General features: G+C 44.0%; 2 protein-coding genes across 7 annotated transcripts in view; both read right to left on the bottom strand.

The window, feature by feature from the left end:
- Positions 1–19,274, bottom strand: part of IDE (insulin degrading enzyme) — a 121,101-nt gene that overhangs the window by 42,690 nt on the left and 59,137 nt on the right. For all 6 annotated transcript variants that reach the window (XM_061635544.1, XM_061635542.1, XM_061635540.1 and 3 more), the window contains exons 12-13: positions 9,072–9,174; positions 401–523 (exon numbers count right to left, since the gene is read on the bottom strand). In XM_061635544.1, the coding sequence (XP_061491528.1) occupies positions 401–523; positions 9,072–9,174 (226 nt within the window). The remainder of the gene's footprint in view (positions 1–400; positions 524–9,071; positions 9,175–19,274) is intronic.
- LOC133388937 (uncharacterized) lies at positions 10,178–19,231 on the bottom strand. Its single transcript, XM_061635545.1, has 2 exons — positions 14,779–19,231; positions 10,178–12,489 (listed from the first exon to the last, which is right to left on the bottom strand). The coding sequence occupies exon 1, from the start codon at positions 18,290–18,292 to the stop codon at positions 16,286–16,288; it is 2,007 nt and encodes a 668-aa protein (XP_061491529.1). The 5' UTR covers positions 18,293–19,231; the 3' UTR covers positions 10,178–12,489; positions 14,779–16,285.

The following is a 19,274-nucleotide window of genomic DNA, read 5'->3' as shown; positions in this document are numbered from 1 at the left end:
ACTATCAGGTAAGTATGGGAAGAAGGGAGGGGTTGACTGGCAGCAGTGATGGGTGAACCGTCATATAGGTCCATGCCCAAATTTGGAAGGGTGTGGGCATATCTCATATTTGGGTGAGCCATTCAGAGTTCATATTCCAAACCCCCTAATTTGAACTCACTTCCATTGCTACATAAACTTAAAGGTTTATAAACTTTGAAGGCAGGGGGGAAAAGTCAACTTGCCAACTAGGGACCAGACCTAGCCTTCTTTTAAAACCATATCTAAATGGATAGCTTTCATTCATTTTTACCATTTATTTACCTGTACCTTTATTTACCTTTATTTTTCAAAAGTAATTCAGGAAAGAATGGTACATACCCAGAAATTCCACTCACAGCTATTAAATGTGTGCACTTACCTTAATAAGAGTAGGGTACTGGGGTGCATCCTTCTCTAAAGGTACAATTTCAAAGTTTGTAGGGATAAATTCATTCTTCATTGGGAGCTTGAATTTCCCATTGAGGTCTGCATTTTGCCATTTCTACATTAAATGTGTAAGCAAGAGAATATTTTTGTTATTATCGAGAGGGTAGATTAAAAAATAGTGTTATGATTGTGCTTTGCTAAGGATATCTACCTCTGATTTTTTTTAAGCCATGCCTCTTCAAAATCCTTGACAAAAGCCTAAATATTACTAATATTTCAGACTATTTGGCTGTGTGATTTGCAATTCACAGAACACCACTACATTTTTTACAGCATGTTGCAGAAAATTATAGCACACACAGTTTTAACTGAGAACTAGATGACATGCTTTAGTCACAGTGTCAAACTACTATGAAATTCTTCCTGCAGCATGCATAACCATGTAAGTAGCTGTTTTTCACTTTTAGTTTTAACTGAAAATTTTACACAGATTCCCCAAACACAGCTAGCAGGCTTCAGCATATGTGACAGCAGCTGCAAAGGAAAATGCATGTTCAACCAGGTGCTGCGCATGCGGTTTCTCTCTCAGATCCAGCAGCTTCAGCTGACCAGTCAAATATTAGATTTTTTAAAGAAAGGCTCCCCCATCCATAGCACTGGCTGCCTCTCAAAGAGATGCTCAAGGATTTCATTTGGTGCACGTTTCAAATTGAACCAAACTGATCCACACACCCTGAACTAATCTGCAGAATGTATTACAACCATCTGTCAGATACTGCACTCCAAATTTTGTGATGTGGTTTTCACTTCAAAAAATGCATTAAAATATTTTTAAAACACGTATTTCAAGAAAATATGTTCAAAAGTACATAAAAGACATTTGGTCTTACCGTGAAACGATCTTTTCTGTGCATGTCAAGATGATCTCAGGTGGGTAACTAGCTCCACCTAGTGGTTGAAGGCAGAAAGAGTCCTGTTCGATTTTGCAGCGACTTCCCACTCTCCCTGGCTACTTGCAATAGTTCTTTGATAACAAGCCAACTAGGCAAGTAAATGTACATAACAGCGACCAAAGAGATAGGAAACATAACAGCACTCACACACACTCTGTTAATAAAAAAAATATAATCAATGTTGGCAGCCCAGCACCTCATAGGGAGTTGCCCTGAGATCATCTTGACATGTACAGAGAAGACTGTATGTCTCTTTCTCCAGTCCATGGAAAGATGATCTCAGGTGGGACATACCAAAGTTGACCCATGTAGGAAAAGAAATGAGATGTGCTGTACGATGCTATTGTCCTGGGAGAGCATGCTGTAGCACTCTCCTCCCGAAGGCAGCCTTGGCTGATGCATAAGCATCTATTTTGTAATGTTTGACAAATGTGTTAGGACTAGCCCATGTTGCTGCTCTGCAGATCTCCTGAAGAGAAGTATTGAGGGGAAAAACAGCTAACGTGGCTGCCACCCTGGTGGAATGCGCCACTATCTTTGCAAGCCGAATCAAATTCAAGGAGGCATATGCCAGGGCGATAAATGCTTTAATCCACCTGGACAGAGTTGAGGTGGAAACTTTCTTCCCTAACAAATCTAGGTGAAAAGAAACAAACAGGCAATCTGTTTGGCAGAAAAACTTTGTTTTAGATATATAAACTTTTAGGGCCCTCCACACATCCAGGGAATGACATGCCTTCTCTGTGGGATGGACCAAGGAAGGGCAGAAAGAAGGTAACACAAGTTCCTGCTGACAGTGAAAGTTAGAAATCACTTTAAGACAAAACGAAGAAATAGTGTGGAGAACGACCCTATCCTTATGAAAAAAACAGCAACATTTATCAACAGAGCATTCAATTCAGACATAGCCACAAGAAACAAGAATTTATAGGAAAGTAGACAAAGAGAGACTGTACTGAGCGGCTCAAAGAGAAGTTTTTGGAGGGCAGTTAATACATTGTGCAAGTTCCAAATGGATAGCAATGCTGGGTAGGCAGAGCAGATATTGTGGCTCCGTGCAGAAATTGCTTAACAAAGGGACAGGTTCAAGTGATTTCTCCAGATATTTTGAAAGAATTGACAACAGGGCTGAAGCCTGACGTCTCAAGGTGTTGGGTCTGAGCCCCAAGAACAGACCATCTTGTAGGAAGGCCAGGATGTCACTGAGACCTGCCTTCCTAGGAAGTAGCTGTTTCTTCTGTGACCAAGCTGAGAAAGCCTTCCATATACCATATATCCGTACAGTGGACAGATATTGAGACACCATCATGATCTCTACCACGGGTGGTGGAATGCCATTCCTCAGCAAACGTCATCTCTCAACTTCCATACATGAAGAGCCATCCATATTGGATTTGGAAGGTGGAGTTGTCCTTGTGACAGAAGATATTTTCTGAGAGGAATTTCCCAAGGAGGTGTGATTGACAGATCAAGGAGTTCCAAGAACCAGGGTCTCCACGGTCAAAATGGAGCCACCAGTAGAACTACTGTTGTCTTGTTTTGGATCTTCTGAGTAACCCTGGGAATGATTGGAACTGGAGGAAAGGCATACAGCTGTCCTGGAGACCATGGGGACATGAGAGCATTTATCCCCTCTGCTGTTAGAATCACATATCGGGAGAAGAACCTTTTTGCCTGATAATTGGGGTGAATGGCAAATAGATCCACTTTGAGTCTCCCAAAGCGGGCAGTAACCTCCTGAAAGGCTCTTGAATAAATCTTCCATTCTCCTTGATGGACTTGTACCCAGCTCACCCGATCTGCTTGCACACTGTCCTCCCCTTTCAGATATTCCACCAGGAGTGATTCCAGATGTAGCTTCACCCACTGGAAGAGATGAGAGGCTTCCTACTGCAGGTGAACTGAGCACGTGCCTCCTTCACGATTCATCTGTGCTTTGGTGGTCACATTGTCTGTTTTGACGACAACCGCCCTCAATACAGCATTATGCCTCAATGCCAGTTGAATCACCTGGAGTTCCAGAAGACTGATGGGGACTAAAGACTCCTCCACTGACCAGACCCCCTGAATTATCTGACCCTTGAATATGGCTCCCCAGCCCGTCAGGCTTGCATCTGAAGTGATGAGTGTTCATGGTGGATTTCAAATAGGAACCAATTACCTAGAGAGGTAGTGGCTCTCCGACACTGGAGACATTCAAGAGGCAGCTGCACAGCCATCTGTCGGGAATGCTTTGATTTGGATCCCTGCATTGAGCAGGGGTTTGGACTTGATGGCCTTATAGGCCTCTTCCAACTCTACTATTCTATGATTCTATGAAAAGATGGTTCCTAAGGCCACAGCAGATTGCTCCCCTTCCTCATGTGACAGAGGTTCCTGGCCTCTCTGAGATCTATGTGAGCGCTGCGAGAGCCTTCTGTTATGGCAGCTCCCCCAGCACCACCTTCTTCAATGCTGCCCTGTTCCCGCCTATTCTTCTCTGAGGTGGAATCCAAGTTTTCAGTGCTGTCCCACGCCTGCCTATTCCTCCGAGATGGAATCTGTTTGGGCAAGAGCAACTCCTGTTTGGGTTCTTTTGTTTGTACCCCAGAAGGAAGACAGTTAGGGTCCTCCAGCTGGCTAGGCTGCCTTTACCTGTGCTCTTCTCCACCTAACTTCCTTCCATTGTAAACTGATAGGGAAGCTTATCTGCCCCCCCCTTCCTCTGTCTTCTTCTTGGACTGTCAGAGGAGAGAGGAGACATCTTTGCCTTTGTTCTCCCTCCTGAGCCATGAGGGCAATACCCAAGTCTGGGCATTGTGCCTCCAACTTAAGTTAGTTGGAACTAGGTATGTCTTTCCTATCTACTATGTATTTCTATAAATAAAGTAGCTTTTCTTATTTTACTAAGTCTTAAGTCTCAGTGATCTAAATGTAGGGTAAACGCCTACTATTTAGGTAAATGCACATATTGGCACACACACAGCTCAGACCGCTGAGGATCTCTGCATATATATACATATTTCCATAACAGAATCCAAGTTGAGGGATCACGAGGCAATGGAGCTTACCTTCCCTGACGCCATCCTGCCCACCACTAAAATCACCTCAGCAACCTCCTGCCTGCTGGTGGAGGGTGGGTTGAAACTGCCTTTGTTGATGGATTACACATAATGGCAGCCATTGCCATTTGACAAACCGGGGCAAGCCACAATGGTGCTGACGCCGGATTGGTCCTTGGCATTGGCAGTAGTGGCTTGGATTTCTTGGCAGGAATCGCAGGAGCTGAGGAAGGTCCGGTTCGGAATAAACCTTCCCCCTGGGATAAAAACCAAAGAAATGATGAAATTTTAAAAGGGGTAGGCCTAGAAGTAGGCATTGTGAGAGCAGGGGCACAGGATATAAATTCAGAAGAGCAAAATTACCACAGGCCAAACCACAAGTGCCAAAGACACTTGAAGAGAGACACTGCTTACAAGTGCCTGTACGCTAATGCTAGGAGCCTCCGAACCAAGATGGGAGAACTGGAGTGCTTGGTCTTAGAGGAGAGCATTGATATAGTGAGCATAACCGAGACCTGGTGGAATGGAGAAAAACAGTGGGATACGGTTATCCCTGGATATAAACTATATCGGAAGGACAGGGAAGGACGTATTGGTGGCGGAGTCGCTCTATACGTGAAAGAAGGCACTGAATCCAGCAAGCTCGAAACCCCAAAAGAGGCAGACTCCTCCACAGAATCGTTGCGGGTGGTGATACCATGCCCCAGGAGGGACTTAATACTGGGAACGATCTATCGTCCCCCTGATCAAAATGCTCAGGGAGACCTTGAGATGAGATATGAAATTGAGGAAGCATCCAAACTAGGAAATGTGGTAGTAATGGGTGACTTCAACTACCCGGACATAGACTGGCCGCATATGTGTTCCAGTCATGACAAAGAAGCAAAGTTTCTAGATATTCTAAATGACTATTCCCTAGACCAGTTGGTCATGGAACCGACCAGAGGGATGGCAACCCTGGACTTAATCCTCAGTGGGGACCGGGACCTGGTGCGAGATGTAAGTGTTGTTGAACCGACTGGGAGCAGTGACCACAGTGCTATTAAATTAAACATACATGTAACTGGCCAATTGCCAAGAAAATCCAACACGGTCACATTTGACTTCAAAAGAGGAAACTTCACAAAAATGAGGGGATTGGTAAAAAGAAAGCTGAAAAACAAAGTCCAGAGGGTCACATCACTCGAAAATGCTTGGAAGTTGTTTAAAAACACTATATTAGAAGCTCAACTGGAGTGCATACCGCAGATCAGAAAAGGTACCACCAGGGCCAAGAAGATGCCAGCATGGTTAACGAGCAAAGTCAAGGAAGCTCTTAGAGGCAAAAAGTCTTCCTTCAGAAAATGGAAGTCTTGTCCGAATGAAGAAAATAAAAAAGTACACAAACTCTGGCAAAAGAAATGCAAGAAGACAATAAGGGATGCTAAAAAAGAATTTGAGGAGCACATTGCTAAGAACATAAAAACCAACAACAAAAAATTCTATAAATACATTCAAAGCAGGAGACCATCTAGGGAGACGATTGGACCCTTGGATGATAAGGGAGTCAAAGGTGTAGTAAAGAACGATAAGGAGATTGCAGAGAAGCTAAATGAATTCTTTGCATCTGTCTTCACAGTGGAAGATATAGGGCAGATCCCTGAACCTGAACTAACATTTGCAGGAAGGGATTCTGAGGAACTGAGACAAATAGTGGTAACGAGAGAGGAAGTTCTAGGCTTAATGGACAATATAAAAACTGACAAATCACCGGGCCTGGATGGCATCCACCCGAGAGTTCTCAAAGAACTCAAATGTGAAATTGCTGATCTGCTAACTAAAACATGTAACTTGTCCCTCGGGTCCTCCTCCGTGCCTGAGGACTGGAACGTGGCAAATGTAACGCCAATCTTCAAAAAGGGATCCAGAGGGGATCCCGGAAATTACAGGCCAGTTAGCTTAACTTCTGTCCCTGGAAAACTGGTAGAAAGTATTATTAAAGCTAGATTAACTAAGCACATAGAAGAACAAGCCTTGCTGAAGCAGAGCCAGCATGGCTTCTGCAAGGGAAATCCTGTCTCAGTAACCTATTAGAATTCTTTGAGAGTGTCAACAAGCATATAGATAGAGGTGATCCAGTGGACATAGTGTACTTAGACTTTCAAAAAGAGTTTGACAAGGTACCTCACCAAAGACTTCTGAGGAAGCTTAGCAGTCATGGAATAAGAGGAGAGGTCCTCTTGTGGATAAGGAATTGGTTAAGAAGCAGAAAGCAGAGAGTAGGAATAAACGGACAGTTCTCCCAATGGAGGGCTGTAGAAAGTGGAGTCCCTCAAGGATAGGTATTGGGACCTGTACTTTTCAACTTGTTCATTAATGACCTAGAATTAGGAGTGAGCAGTGAAGTGGCCAAGTTTGCTGACGACACTAAATTGTTCAGGGTTGTTAAAACAAAAAGGGATTGTGAAGAGCTCCAAAAAGATCTCTCCAAACTGAGTGAATGGGTGGAAAAATGGCAAATGCAATTCAATATAAACAAGTGTAAAATTACGCATATTGGAGCAAAAAATCTTAATTTCACATATACGCTCATGGGGTCTGAACTGGCGGTGACTGACCAGGAGAGAGACCTCGGGGTTGTAGTGGACAGCACGATGAAAATGTCGACCCAGTGTGCGGCAGCTGTGAAAAAGGCAAATTCCATGCTAGCGATAATTAGGAAAGGTATTGAAAATAAAACAGCCGATATCATAATGCCGTTGTATAAATCTATGGTGCGGCCGCATTTGGAATACTGTGTACAGTTCTGGTTGCCTCATCTCAAAAAGGATATTATAGAGTTGGAAAAGGTTCAGAAGAGGGCAACCAGAATGATCAAGGGGATGGAGCGACTCCCTTACGAGGAAAGGTTGCAGCATTTGGGGCTTTTTAGTTTAGAGAAAAGGCGGGTCAGAGGAGACATGATAGAAGTGTATAAAATTATGCATGACATTGAGAAAGTGGATAGAGAAAAGTTCTTCTCCCTCTCTCATAATACTAGAACTCGTGGACATTCAAAGAAGCTGAATGTTGGAAGATTCAGGACAGACAAAAGGAAGTACTTCTTTACTCAGCACATAGTTAAACTATGGAATTTGCTCCCACAAGATGCAGTAATGGCCACCAGCTTGGACAGCTTTAAAAGAAGATTAGACCAATTCATGGAGGACAGGGCTATCAATGGCTACTAGCCGTGATGGCTGTGCTGTGCCACCCTAGTCAGAGGCAGCATGCTTCTGAAAACCAGTTGCCGGAAGCCTCAGGAGGGGAGAGTGTTCTTGCACTCGGGTCCTGCTTGCGGGCTTCCCCCAGGCACCTGGTTGGCCACTGTGAGAACAGGATGCTGGACTAGATGGGCCACTGGCCTGATCCAGCAGGCTCTTCTTATGTTCTTATGTTCTTATATATTGGTTGCCTTCCCCATGGGTGAGGAAACCAGCCTTGCAGGGCTTATGCAGACACAGACAAGTGGCTCTGCAGGGCTTATGGGGGCGAACAGCTCTGTGGGGATTACAGGGACAACCGTAGGGCAGTGAAAGCACTTGGGTGCAGGCGGCAGAAGCACTTTAGCTGAGGCTGCAGTGCCTGGTGAGATAGAGACTGAGGCCGCTCCAGAGAAGGGGAGAATCAATTAAGCTGGCTGACGGCAGTAGCCCTCGGGGTTGATTGCATTCTGAGGCTGTCAAGAAACTGAAGGTATTTCTTTCCCACAGGAGGAAAGGAAGATCGGGAATGGGATTTTTTTTTAAAGGGAATTACACTGAACACACACAGGGAAAAACCAACACTAAGAACAAGGAAACAGAGAAAGAAAGAAATTCAGGTCTGAACCAAAGATAAGCAGACAGCAGAATTAACCGTCTTTGATGAAGGCAGAAAGAGAAGTGTTGCAAGTAGCAAGGGAGAGCAGGAAGTCCCTGCAAATTCGAACAATGTTCTTTCTGCCTTCAACTGCTAAGTGGAGCTAGTTACCCACCTGAGATCATCTTTCCACGCACAGGAGAAAGGGTAATACAGTTCAATACAGTAAAATAATACAGTGTGAATCTTTCATGCATTTAAAAAAATGTTTTATGCAGAAGTGGGACAGAACGAAGCAATGAATGATGCAATGCAAATGTACTCTACTTGATCAGTTCATGAATGCTGAGCAAAACACACATTTTCAAAAGTCAATACTTTTAAAATAGATGTTCCAATAATAGAATCGTGGTACAACTTGTATTGTCAACCATTTATATCAATTCCTTGCACAGATCCAGAAAGTCTTCCATTCATTTTATCCATAGCCATCTACCTTTACAGCATAAAAAAAATTACATTTGGTAGTCCAACTTATTCTGTCAGTCATTTAAAATGCATACTATCAGATGACTTAATCTTTTACAGAAATGAAACTTCAGCAAGTATTTATTCAGCATTTCAAAATATTTAATATCATCAACCCATTGCATAAAACTATTCATATCACACCTGTTTCAGTGAAATCTACAGTATTTTTTGTAACATCAGTTGAGATTAACTTACACAGACACAACGCAAGCAGCACTTAGTAGTAATTGCTTGTAACACACACAAACTAAACTTCCTTTGCAGACATGCAAAAATACTGGTTACATATTCAGGACACTACCAATTTTTCTTACCACACCTTAACAACTTCATCAGAAATTGCCTCTTGCTTGTATTGGGTTCCATACCATTGTTCTGTTCTATCAGTTTTTCCTTCAAAAGTCTTAGACACTATGGCAACTCTAAAAATAAAATAAAAACATAGTAAATAACCAAGCTTTTTACCTACCTCCCCACGCAAAAAAACTATACCAATAGTTCTGCTTGGCTGCAATGTTGAAATATGATTTTATCACTATTGTAATTTGTATATGTCTTATTCTAGATGTGCCCAAACTGTGGTCCATGGACCACCAGTGGTCCACAAGATTCATTCAGGTGGTCTGTGGTGTGCCTGTGGATTTGGAATTGAAAATGGGAGATGGTACATCCACTGCATTAAATATTCACATTGATTTTTTTTACTGCATATTTATGGCTTTTTTATTTCTTATACTGTATTTTATTACAATTTGAATTTTATGGAATTCAAATTGTAATACAATACAATATTTTATTTCTTATAAGAAGCAATAAAAACAAAACAAAAAACCATACAGCCTCTAGCCCAGCACATTACAATTGCTACAGAAAAATAATTAAGTGCTCCGCCAAGACCCTCAACAATTTTCAAGTGGTTCATAAGGGAGAAAGTTTGGGAGCCACTGCCTTATTTAATATTTGCACACTTATTTTAATACCTCCGGCAGTGAACAACAAGTCAAGGAAGAATTATCCATGTTACAAGGGTCATGTTAACAGAGCCCTTTTTAACCTGATGTTAAGTTGTTGTTTTTTTAATTACCACACAGGAACTCATGCAGTGACCTTGTATATATGATTAAACATTTAATATGTTAATCTCTCTCTCTCTCTCTGCATGTTTGCAACTATGCCATTTTAAAAGGTAAAGATAAAGATGTCCCCGCACTTGTAGTGTGAGTCGTTTCCGACTCTTAGGGTGACATCTTGCGATGTTTACTAGGCAGACCATATATATGGGGTGGGATTGCCAGTTCCGTCCCCGGCCTTTCTTTACCCCCCAGCATATGCCGGGTACTCATTTTACCGACCACGGATGGATGGAAGGCTGAGTGGACCTCGACCCCTTTTACCGGAGATTCAACTTCCTCCTTTCATTGGAATCGAACTCCAGCCGTGAGCAGAGCTTCGGCTGCGTTACCATCGCTTACCACTCTGCGTCATTTTAACTTTCACTAAAATAAAATTTCTAGCTCTCATGGCAATTAAGTATAAAAAAAACCAAAAAAGTTTTTTAAAAGGAGAATATTTAGCCTCAGTTGGAAAAGTAACCATTTCTACCACATGCAGCTGGCATGCTTTGGCTAGAACACCAAGAATCAGAAATGCCCCAATTCTTGATCATCTCACACGTCAGCCAGTTGCTGTCAATTGAATGTGAAATGCCACACAAAGCATGCAAAGATTGTGCCTTCCTCTTTCATCGTATTATTGGCAACAGTGTAATCCAAACCCAAGATCGGCCAGGATCAGCAAGTTTGGATTCAACGGATCTTGGGCTAAGCCAGCAGAACTTTAGCCAATGGAAGTCCCCCAAAAAGAGCATTCTGGAGGTCTGGCAGGACAGAATGACTTACACCTATTCCAAATCCCTTTCAGTTTGATCACAAGAGAAAGGAGAAATTTGACTTGCACCACCTTTTCTGAGCTTAGCTGGCAAATTTCTCCTGAATGTAGTTTGGAATAGGGGTAACTTACACCAGTGTAAATTACACTGGCTTTGTACAGTTAGAGTTGCTCTGCTAGTTGCAAAGTTTTTCCAGTGGATAGAGCAGGTAATCCTGTTGAGGCCCTAGTATCACTACGGAAGAGACATGTGGTCTTACCGTGAAACGGTCTTTTATGTTCATGTAAAGATGATCTCAGATCCACTTGAACTCCACTTTGTGGTTGAAGGCAGAAAAGACATTATTCAATATTGCAGAGTCTTCTAGTCTCCCCTTTCACACAGGGATCATGACAAGCCAGAAAAGACATATATAGGAACAACAATTTCTAAAAGAGACAAAAAAGTACTCTCTGCCACAGAACAGAAAACAAGAACAGAATCAAGCAGCCTGGCTCAAAATACAGAGAGGCCTCCCACACTGAAATAACTCTAAAAATATAGGTCTGATCCAGCAGAAGTTGAGCAGAGAGCACAAACCCAACCATACTTGGTGAAGGCAAAAGAATTGTTCCCTGTGTAATGGGAGACTAGAAGACTCTGCAGAATCAAACTGTCTTTTCTGCCTTCAACCACATGGTAGAGCTAGTCCCATATGAGAGTTCATCTTACATGCATAGTAGAATGGTGGGACTCGTAGGGCTATTGATGCAATTGCTCCTGACTCATAGGGCCACTGACATGATCACCCTCTCTGGCACCATAGAGCCCACTTCACTCCTTGGTACACTGAGGAGCTGCAGTTGATGAAATGGACCAAATAGCTGGAATATAAGTAGCATAAATTTCCCTCTGGAGCAGAGTGAGCATGCATTCAGACCCATAATCGGGCCTACCACATGGCTGTGGAGGCAGCAAAGAGTTCCTATTTCACTGCCTCCATTGTGTCCTCCAGGAGCTGTTCCATGTTAACCTGAGGTTGGAGGTTGGTCAATCTTGACCGAGGTGGGGGGGGGAGCTATGGAACACAAACTATCCAGGGTGTAACTGGTTGGCTAACCATTTTGAGGATAGAGCTGCTCAGCTCCACAATGATTTAGAAGCTGCAACTGTGGCAGTGCCAGCCAAGATATTCAATGCAATGCTGAACCTAGAGTTGTAGGATCAGTTCCAGTTAATGTGGCCTGATGGTTTGGACAATACTGCACCCAACTTGCTTATTAGATCCTTCTCTATCCTGGTTTATTAAAGCTAGCCAGAGTGGGGTGACTGAATTGTTCACAGATGTAGTAAGCACATTTTTGTGTGACGGAGTGTTGCTCACTGCCCTGAAAAACGTAGCGGTGCATCCACTGCTTAAAAAATAGATCCAAAAATAGAGTGTAATAATGACAGACCAGCTGCCAAAACCCCTTTCTTGGCAAACGTGGTGTAGAGGGTGGTTGTGAAGAAACTGCAAGTATTCTTAGATGAGACTGATTATCTAGATCCACTACAGTCTGGGTTTTGGAAGTGAGTAAGTCTTGGTCACCCTAATTTATTGTGCAAGAGACAAGGGGAGTGTTGTTATTTCTGCTCAATCTCTCAGTGGCTTTTGACACTATTTACTATGACTTACTATGACTATTTACTCATGGACCAACTCAGTAGGATGGGTATCAAGAGGCACCATAGTATGGTGGTTTCATTCTTTCTTCAGAGCCGTGTTTAGAGAGTAGCACAGGGTTAGTGCTCCTTGGTCCTCTTGCACTTGTGCTATGGGGTTCCACAATCCTCTCTCCAGTAGCATTTTAACATCTATATGAAGCTCCTTGAGCAAAAGAAAGAGCATTCATATGCAGCATGGGCAGCATGCCAAGTTGGAAGTGGAGGAGACACCAGTGATCACACAGGGAATTGTCAACCAGTGGTGAAGATAGGGCTGTACTTTGGTGCCAAAGTCTGGGGACCCAAGATTAAGCACTAGGCTGATGATGATCACCATAGCATTCTTATTTTTAAAAATATTTTGTGTTCAGTAGGTTGGCTGTGGCCAAGCATGTATTTGGTTACAATTACTTATTTTATTTTTTCTTTAAAAACATATCATTTTCTTCAACAAAGCAGTGCTTATACCTAAGTTAATGTGTTTAGTATCACGGCAGCAAAAGCAAAGTCCATAGTATTCCTGTAATCTAGATGGTGCTATGATTACAGTGGATTTAAAATTCAAAACTGCATATGTCTTGAGTATTTCTTTCTTTTAAATGAGCGTTGGCAAATTGTTGTTTGTTTTTGCTCCAACATATACAAGCAGTTGTAAGGTATGGAATGGCCTGGGTTGGAGGTAGGCAGAAATCTTAATTGTGTGCTTCATAGCTGAAGAACACTGCCTCCCATAACAGCATTAAGACCAGGGTCTAAAACTACCTAGCGGCACCACTGTTCCAACCACATTCTCATTAAAAGGCTGCTGTAATAATCTACTCATTTATTAAGGGAACAGAGCCTGTGGGTAAGAGGTAGTATATAGGCACAAGCAAAAATATAACTGGTGATTTTTATTGCTTGACAATTCATTTAAAATATTTGTACTATTTCTGAATTTCCTTCCCAAAGTTAAGAGCATATAATATACTCAAGCTGCTCCTGAATTTATTTTCTACTATTTCTGAGCAGATATTTGGAAGAAAGGACAAGGCCATACAACATTTCATCTGTTGTAAAAAATACAACATGCTTTGCTGATCTTGCTTTCTCTGCAACATTCTAATTCTAGGTTCACAAATAGTTTTAACAGATTCTCAAATTTCTCATTGACTAAAATGTTAAAGGAAGGTTGCTGTTTTTAGTAAGGAAGTGCTGTTGATTTCTTCAATTGAAAAGGAAAAAAAAGTAGAATAGCAAGAGTAATCAGCATCTCTCTGGCCAATTATATGAGAGGGAAAACATCAACACTGTTCTGTATCTCAGAGCCAATTAGTAGTTAATTAGAAGAATACAGGACAGTTGCATCCATGGAACGCTTAATCAGTTTGAACATTTAGTACAAACTAAACCTTACAAACAATGGATAGAGCTGAACCAGAGGCAGAAATAACTATCAATTATTCATTTTAATCTTATCCTTGAATGTCAAATAATATCTGAAGAGGGACACACCCCACACAGTCTTCTTTCATGCTATGTATGAATAAAAGGCACAGAACAATAGTATGAGGGAAGCTTTATTCTCCTTTGAAATTAGTTACTATGGTAACAATTCTGTCACTAGCAATGAGAGAACACTGCTTATCTAAGTGTTTCTAGTATACACTCCTAGAGAATTGCGGCTTCCACAAAAAAAGAAAAAATATACACAAAGTATGGAAGTCTATCATTATAACATGAATTGTGGAGTGAAAATGATTCTGATATTTACCATATCATGAAGATGTTAAGATAATAAATCTTCATTCCATATATATATTTGCTCACCACTAATAAAAAGTGACTTCTCTGTTGCCAGTGGACAATTGTGTTCACCCCAAACAATTCATAGGACAAATACAGAGCAAGCCACTACATTAGGAAGAATTATGCAACAGTGGGGATTGACTGCTGTCATGGACCCTGTCATCCAAGCCAGCAATGTTGTCCAAGTGCAAAACTGGGATGAATCTACAATCACAGGTAGAAACCATGATGAATCACTGCAACTCTCAAGAAGGGCAACACAGAGAAGAATGAGTTTAGCAACACTGGGCTCAGTTCAGAAGATCATTAAGACTACTGGAGAATTGCAAAAAAGACAAGCTCCCTCTCCGCCCCCCCCCCAAAGCACAGGTTCCCCTCTTGGTTCCTTTTTAGCAGAAACCAAAGTTTTCCCAGATTCCCAAATGAGCATGCACACATGCAGACACACGCACCAGAATCAGAAACCTACTTCAAAACATGTTTTTAGACTCTGGTTTGGGCAGCAAACACTAACCACAGTTTGCCAATTCAGATATGGCAATATATAGTCACAAGGAACAAAGCAAAAAAGCATCATGCAACAGGATAAGAGAAAGCACGCTGGTCCTTTCCAGTTTCCCCAAACATGGTTTGCAGGATTGTCTGAATGTACCATTGGTCTCACCTGAAAGGTGATTTTCATAGGAAGGGGCCATCACTGTGGGGAATAGTTCCACCTATCGTGCGAAGGCAAGAATGTTTTTGAAGTCAAGACTAGGGACGTCATGCCCCTCCCACTCTCCAGTTCATTCGTAGCGAGTCTAAAAGAGATATCTAAAAATACAAGAACAAGGCCAACAGGCCTGCCAGGAAAATAACATAATAGTCACATGCATAACAACATGACTCTAACATAACTTCATAACATAACAGAACTAAAAGTCTTGACTTCACTCTTACATTTAAATATAATATGGAAACAATAACATGTAACCCATTGATAAAATCGCTAGTCATCCTCCAACTGGGAGGGTCGTGATGGCCCCTTCCTATGAAAATCACCTTTCAGGTGAGACCAATGGTACATTTTCCATAGGAAGTGGGCCATCACTGTGGGATGTACCAAAGCAACCCATATAGGGAGGGACCACCCACATGTTAATCCTCATTAAGAACCTGTTGCAACACTCGTCTGCCAAAAGAAGCATCAGCAGAGGCATAACGATCAATTTTATAATGTCTTATAAACGAGTGTGGGGAAGACCAGACTGCGGCCCTACAAATATCGGCAACAGGAGCATTAGTAGCAAAAGCAGCCGAAGTGGCAGCTGACCTAGTAGAATGAGCTGTTATACTAGCAGGAACTGGCAGCTTCAGGGACTCATATGCTAAGGTAATGCATGCCCTTAACCAACGGGATAAGGTAGGATTGGATACTTTATGCCCCATAGACCCTGGATGAAAGGATACAAACAGAGACTCCGTTCGTCGAATCTCTTGGGTCCTAGACAGGTAGGTCTTGAGAGCCCTCCGGACATCCAACGAATGCCAAGCCTTCTCGAGAGGATGGGTAGGATTCGGGCAAAAGGAAGGCAAAACAATGTCCTGGTTGCAATGAAAAACTGAATCAACCTTGGGACGAAAGGAAGGGTCAGTCTTCAGCACAACAGAGTCCTTATGGAAGACGCAGAGGTGTCTAGCAGAAGACAATGCGCCCAACTCCGAAACGCGTCTGGCAGATGTGATTGCGATCAGAAACAGGACCTTGAAGGACAGTATACGTAGGGGCACAGTCCTGATGGGTTCAAACGGAGGGCGTTGCAAAGCCTGCAGAACTTTCGGCAAACTCCATGAGGGGAACCGATGGACAACAGCCGGAGAGTGTAGGGCGACTCCCCTCAAAAAACGTTTGATGAACGGATGTGAGGAGATATGATCTCCAGGAGAGGACACTGAGAGAATGGATGACAGAGTAGACGCCTGTCGACGTAGAGTGTTGGGTCGAAGTCCCATCATAAAGCCAGTATGGAGAAATTGGAGCACCTGGTGCACATTGGCCTGGGATGGATCGTGGTGGTGGGACTGACACCACTTGGAGAAAGCCACCCAGGTATGTTGATAAATGCGAGTGGTAGATGGTCTTCTCGAGGCCAAAATAATATCAATCACAGCGTCAGACAGTCCAGCTGACCTCAAGTGTCTCCGTTCAAACGCCACGCTGTTAGATTGAGCCAAGTAGGGTCCTGGTGCAGTAGTGGGCCCTGGGATAGGAGGTCTGGCGTTACTGGAAGTGTCCAAGGATCCATCATTGACATTGCCAGTAGATCTGAGAACCACGGTCGGCGTGGCCAAAATGGTGCAATCAGAACCAGCTGTGCCCTTTTGGTTCGCGCCTTCCTCAAGGTTTTGGCTAACAATGGTATGGGAGGAAAGGCGTACAATAGACCGTCTGGCCACGGTGTTGTCAGAGCATCCACTGCTTCTGCTGTTGAGTCCAGGTATCGAGCAAAGTACCTTGGAAGCTGGCAATTGTGACTGGAAGCAAACAGGTCGACTGAGAGGGCGCCGAACCGACACTGGAGACGATGGAAAATGGCTGGATGAAGTTTCCATTCTCCTGGGAAGACCTGTTGTCTGCTGAGCCAGTCTGCTGTCACATTCCAAATCCCTCTGAGGTGCTCTGCTTTCAGGGATTGTAGATGTTGTTCTGCCCAGACAAAGATGAGGGAGGCTAAGTCCTGCAGAGGACGAGACCTGGTGCCCCCCTGTCTGTTCAAATGTGATTTTACACACGTGTTGTCTGTTCGAATGAGCACATGATGCAAAGGGAACAGAGATTGAAAATGACATAGAGCCAAGTGGACAGCCTTTAGTTCCAGCCAGTTGATGCTTCGAGATTGCTCTGCGTTGGGCCAAACCCCTTGAACGTACTGGGAGTTGCAGTGGGCTCCCCAACCTATGAGGCTGGCGTCTGTGGTCACGACGGTTCTGCGGGGTTCTCTGAACGACGTGCCCTTGGAGAGGTGTTGAACCTTGGTCCACCAGCGGAAGGAGAGGCGCAGAGCGGGGCTCAAACGAACTTTGCGATGGTTGGAGCTGGCAATGTCTTTTTGAAAAGGCAACAGAGTCCACTGAAGGGGCCGAGTGTGAGCCCGAGCCCAGGGCACAATGTGGATTGTGGAGATAAACATCCCGAGCGCTCTGGCGAGAAGCATGACGTCTGCGGATGTTTGTTGCATCAGGGACCTTGCGATGCTTGTGATGGCAGTGATGCGATCTGGAGCCAGGAAGACCATTGCCTGCAGGGTGTCCAACATTGCCCCAAGATGTAGTAGGCGTTGGGTTGGTTGGAGATGGCTTTTGTCGAAGTTGACAAGCCAGCCGTAGGTCTGCAAAACATTGAGGGTGATCATTAAATGATGATGAGCCAGCTCTTCAGATTTGGCCCGTATGAGCAGATCATCCAAATATGGGTAGATATGAACCCCTTGGGTCCGAAGGTAAGCCACTAGGATGAGTAGCACCTTGGAAAATATTCTTGGAGCAGAGGAGAGGCCAAAAGGCATCGCTCTATATTGAAAATGTTGGTGGCCAAAAGCAAACCGAAGAAACTTTCTGCGGGCTATGCAAATGGGTACATGGAGATACGCTTCCTTAAGGTCGATAGAAGCCAGGAAGTCTCCTTCATGCAGACTCTCGGTAATGGAATGGAGAGATTCCATTTTAAACTTGCGGTATGTTACAAAACGGTTGACAAATTTGAGATCCAATACCGCCCTCCAAGATAAATCTCGTTTTGGCACAGCAAATAGGAGGGAGTACACCCCTTCCGATCTCTCAGTTGTGGGAACTGGCTCTATTGCCGCTATGTGCAAGAGGTGATGTATAGCTGTCTGCATGATGTTGTGCCTGGCTGGTGCCCTTGGGCAAGGAGACGGGTGGAATCTGTCTGATGGGGTTGCCCAGAACTCTATGGTATAGCCATAAGTGAAGAGGTCCCTGATCCAGGAGACCTTAGTGAGGCGCAGCCATCGATCTCCAAAATTAAGTAATCTGCCACCTATGGGGATGGCGTTAATACTACTTGTGTAGGCGAGGACCTCCCCTATATGAGGACGATGAGTTGCCCCTGCGCCCTTGGTACTGACCTCTGCCCTGGAAGCGTCGGTTCCAGGAACCCCTGAATGCGTTGGAATCATAGGGTCTGAAATCGCGGCCTCGTCCTCCTGGCCGCGTTCCTCGAAAAGGCTGGTTAGAACGAAAGGAGGGAAATCGCCTAAAGGGCCTGTGGTCGATGTTCTTGACTGTGGCTAGAACCAGTTTATGGGCGTCTTTTGGATCAACCAGAACTGCCTTTAGAGCTTCCTCGCCGAAGAGTAGAGATCCGGAGTAAGGGGCCTTGGACAGCTTCAATCTGGCCGCTGAATCAGCTTGCCAGTGGCGAAGCCAGAGGGTACGACGAGCGACTATTTGAGTCGTCATGGCTCGTGCCCCTAATTGGGTGGCATCCAAAGTGGCATCGGCCACAAAAGCTGCTGTCTTACGTAATTTCAATAGTGCTCTTTTGAAGGCGACAGGATCAGGGTTATCATCCTCTAGAAGGTCATCCAGCCACATCATAGATGCTCTGGAGAAGATGGAGGCTGAGGCGGAGGCACGCATGGCTAGGGCAGTGGCCTCGTGGTTCTTGCGGAGGGTGAAGTCTATTCGACGTTCAGTAGTATCTTTTAGGTGGGATTCCCCTTCCCTGGGCAAGATAGATCGTGAAACGAGGCGAGCGATCGGTTCATCTATGCCAGGGACATCTAACTTGGTGGCGAAGTCTGGGTCTAGGGCGTAAAGTCTGTCAGCCATGTTCTTGAAGCGTCGAGCTTTGAGTGGGTGGGCCCATTCATCGGAAGCTAATTTGGCAATTGGGTCCGGCACCGGGATGTAGTGTTCAGTAGGTGCAGGGGATTTGAGGACCTTGGCCCCTTTGAGAGTTGGAGCGGACGAAGTTGAGGGCGCAGTCTGGAGACCAAGGGTATGAAGTACCCTACGTGCGAGCGGTTGGTAATCTGAGGTATTGAACAAGCGGTACGATGTATCCTCCTCATGATCTGAATAGTCGCTCCAGTCGTCTCCTTCAACATGGTCAGTGAAAGTTAACTCCTCCGCATACGAGGCTTCGTCCGTACATCT

This window comes from Rhineura floridana, chromosome 7, assembly GCF_030035675.1.
Source record: "Rhineura floridana isolate rRhiFlo1 chromosome 7, rRhiFlo1.hap2, whole genome shotgun sequence".
Taxonomy (NCBI): Eukaryota; Metazoa; Chordata; class Lepidosauria; order Squamata; family Rhineuridae; genus Rhineura; species Rhineura floridana.
This window is presented reverse-complemented; position numbering and strand designations above follow the sequence as displayed.